General features: G+C 43.4%; 1 protein-coding gene across 1 annotated transcript; it reads left to right on the forward strand.

The window, feature by feature from the left end:
• Positions 1 to 377: 377 nt before the first annotated feature.
• On the forward strand, positions 378 to 2,054 carry LOC130213127 (general transcription factor II-I repeat domain-containing protein 2A-like). Its single transcript, XM_056444574.1, has 2 exons — positions 378 to 1,781; positions 2,027 to 2,054. Exon 1 carries the CDS (start codon positions 419 to 421, stop codon positions 1,448 to 1,450), a length of 1,032 nt encoding a protein of 343 aa, XP_056300549.1. The 5' UTR covers positions 378 to 418; the 3' UTR covers positions 1,451 to 1,781; positions 2,027 to 2,054.
• The last annotated feature ends 1,077 nt before the right edge of the window (positions 2,055 to 3,131 follow it).

A 3,131-nucleotide genomic window follows, 5' to 3' on the forward strand; every position in this document is an offset into this window, starting at 1 on the left:
GAAGTGGGAGACGGAATATTTTTTTGTTGAGCACAGGGGCATCCCAACGTGTCTAATATGCACGGATAAAGTTGCGGTGCACAAGGAGTATAATATCAGACGGCATTACTCAACTAAACATGCTGAGGAGTATGCAAAATACCTGGGAGATGAGCGAGAGGACCGGGTCGCCAGACTTAAAACATGTCTACTGAGGCAACAAGATTTTTTCAAGAAAGCAAGCAAAGAGAGTGATGCGGCTGTCAAAGCTAGTTACGTGGTGAGTGAGATGATCGCTAAGGCAGGAAAGCCATTCAAAGACGGCGAGTTCATCAAACAGTGTATGTTACAGGCTGCAAGTATAATCTGCCCGGAAAAAAAGTGACAGTTTAGTAATATTAGCATTTCAGCCAACACAGTGGCAGAGCGCATTTCTGACATGTCAGGAAACATTTACGATCAACTGCGTGAGAAAGCTAAACATTTCCATTCATTCTCACTCGCTCTTGATGAGAGCACAGACGTCACTGACACTGCGCAGCTCGCAATATATGTCCGTGGTGTTGATGATAATTTTGAAGTGACGAAGGAGTTGCTCACAATGATTCCAATGCATGGCCAGACCACCGGTCAGGAAATATTCCGCCAGCTGTGTGATTCCATTGTGGATGCCGGCTTACTATGGAAGCGTTTTGCTGGAATAACAACTGACGGAGCGCCATCAATGACAGGGAGGAAAAATGGACTGGTGGCACTTGTTAAAAAAAAACTGGAAGAGGAGGGTGTGGAAGAGGCCATTACTCTGCACTGCATTATCCACCAGCAGGCCCTTTGCAGCAAATGCCTGAAGTTTGACAATGTGATGTTTGACGTTGTGAAATTCATCAACCATATCAGATCCAGGGGTTTAAAGCACCGGCAGTTTCGCGCTTTTTTGGAGGAAATAGATTCAGCATATGAGGACGTGCTCTACTTCACCGAGGTACGTTGGCTTAGTAGGGGGAAGGTATTGAAGAGGTTTTTTGAGTTGAGAGCAGAAGTGAAAGCCTTCATGGAGAAGGATGGGATGACTGTTCCTGTACTAAGTGATCCCAAATGGCTAATGGACTTAGCTTTTCTGGTTGACATCACACAGGAGCTGAATGTACTTAATAAGAAGTTACAAGGCCAGGGCCAGCTTGTAAGTGCTGCATATGACAATGTCAGAGCATTCTCCACAAAAATTGTATTATGGAAAGCCCAGCTTTCCCAGACAAACCTCTGCCATTTCCCAGCATGCAAGGCACTCATGGATTCAGGCACAACATTCAGTGGTGAGAAGTATGCTGATACCATTGGAAAGCTACAGGATGAATTTGACAACAGGTTTGCAGACTTCAAGACACACAGAGCCACTTTTCAAATTTTTGCTGACCCCTTCTCTTTCGATGTGGAAGATGCCCCCCCCTGTGCTTCAGATGGAGCTAATTGACCTGCAGTGCAATTCTGAACTCAAAGCCAAGTTCAGAGAGGTGAGTGGAAAAACAGACAAGCTTGGACAATTTTTGAGAGAATTGCCCCCCACCTTCCCTGAGCTTTCCAGGATGTTTAAGCGGATCATGTGCCTTTTTGGCAGCACCTATCTGTGTGAAAAGCTCTTCTCCACAATGAACTTTAATAAGTCAAAGTTCAGGTCCAAACTTAAAGATGACCATCTTAAAGCCATACTGAGGGTCTCAGTTGCTTCCTCCCTCAAGCCAAATGTGGATCAGCTGTGTGAGAGGAAGCGCTGCCAAGTCTCTGGCAGCAAGGAGTAGGAGGAAGTAAGTTAAGCTTATGTTCTGAAGAACCGTTCATGTTCTGCACGTTCTGACTTATTAGTAAAGATTGAGAAGATTGGATCAGTTGTCAGTTTTTTTTAAATACTTGAAGCCTATGTTCTGAAGAACCGTTAATGTTCTGCACGTTCTGACTTATTATTAGTAAAGATTGAGAAGATTGGATCAGTTGTCAGGTTTTTTTTGAATACTTGAAACCCTTTTTTTGTGGAATACTTGATGCGGCCCAGCTTCACCCAGAGTCTACCTCCAGCGGCCCCCAGCTAAGTTGAGTTTGAGACCCCTGCTCTAGAGGAACATCAGAGACAGCTTGAACTGCAATGCCTTTGAAGACCAGGATTTTTTTTTTACAAGAGTCATTGCATACCAGGATTAGAGGACAAATTCCAGGAAAAGCATTAGCAATTAGACGTCCAGCAGCTGTCAAGGTCCGTAATTATAGGCAATGTGTGTGATTAGGGTAAGAGGTTCAATAAATTACATTAACATACTTTTAAAATCACAAGGGAGAGTCTACAAGGACCTTAAAAGCGGCAGAATGCACGTATTGATTTCCCTTCCACCGATGGAAATTTATTTGGTGGCTGCTGAGAAATGAGGGCCATTGCAGTGCTCAATTACCTGACACAAACAGTTGAAACTCCACAGAGGAAGTAAGTGCTCTGCAGAAAAAGTCACTGACTCTTTGTTTTTATAGAATAGAACCACATGTTAAGCTCCAGCCAACAACAAGTATTGCTGCATTTTTTAGACTCTGAAGTCTGAAACATATTCATTTATTTTTGACTCATAATGCAAAGAAAAACAACAAACAATAGAATTGTTCCTCTTGTCACCAGGCACTCTCCTTCAACTTCATTTGAACGCCAGAAGGCTCATGAGTGCAAGATGTAAAGGAAAAAAACAATAATAATAGAGGTAGTATTAAGCTATGATTAGTCCACAAGCAATAGCTGAACACCGTGTTTGCTGGCCAATGTGTTTCATCTACTGCCAGTTGTGTTTATTTTATGAATCTGATAGTTTGTTAATAAAGTGAACACAACTTGCTGACGAGAAGATTAATTGATGGGACCGAGTGATACAGTTGAAAGGCTGATTAACTAAAGTTGTCTTCATTTTTGGGCTCTGTTGATGCATACAGCTGACGGCTCCAAACCCCTTCTTGATGTCAAAGTGTGTGCATGTGTGCATGCCCATTGTAGGGTTGCCTGGCAGAGCCTGAAACGCAGCTGTTGGCTTTAATTGACTTTTCGGATGGGGAAGATTTTCCAGTCCAGCGACACACACCTTCAAATCGGCTCAGAAGCTTGCTGGCGGAGAAGGGAGCCCCAT

This window comes from Pseudoliparis swirei, chromosome 22 (genome assembly GCF_029220125.1).
Source record: "Pseudoliparis swirei isolate HS2019 ecotype Mariana Trench chromosome 22, NWPU_hadal_v1, whole genome shotgun sequence".
Lineage (NCBI taxonomy): Eukaryota > Metazoa > Chordata > Actinopteri > Perciformes > Liparidae > Pseudoliparis > Pseudoliparis swirei.

Bases quoted from the DNA above. Each gene is read 5' to 3' on its own strand.
- LOC130213127 (XM_056444574.1), top strand. From the start codon at position 419: ATGTCAGGAAACATTTACGATCAACTGCGTGAGAAAGCTAAACATTTC.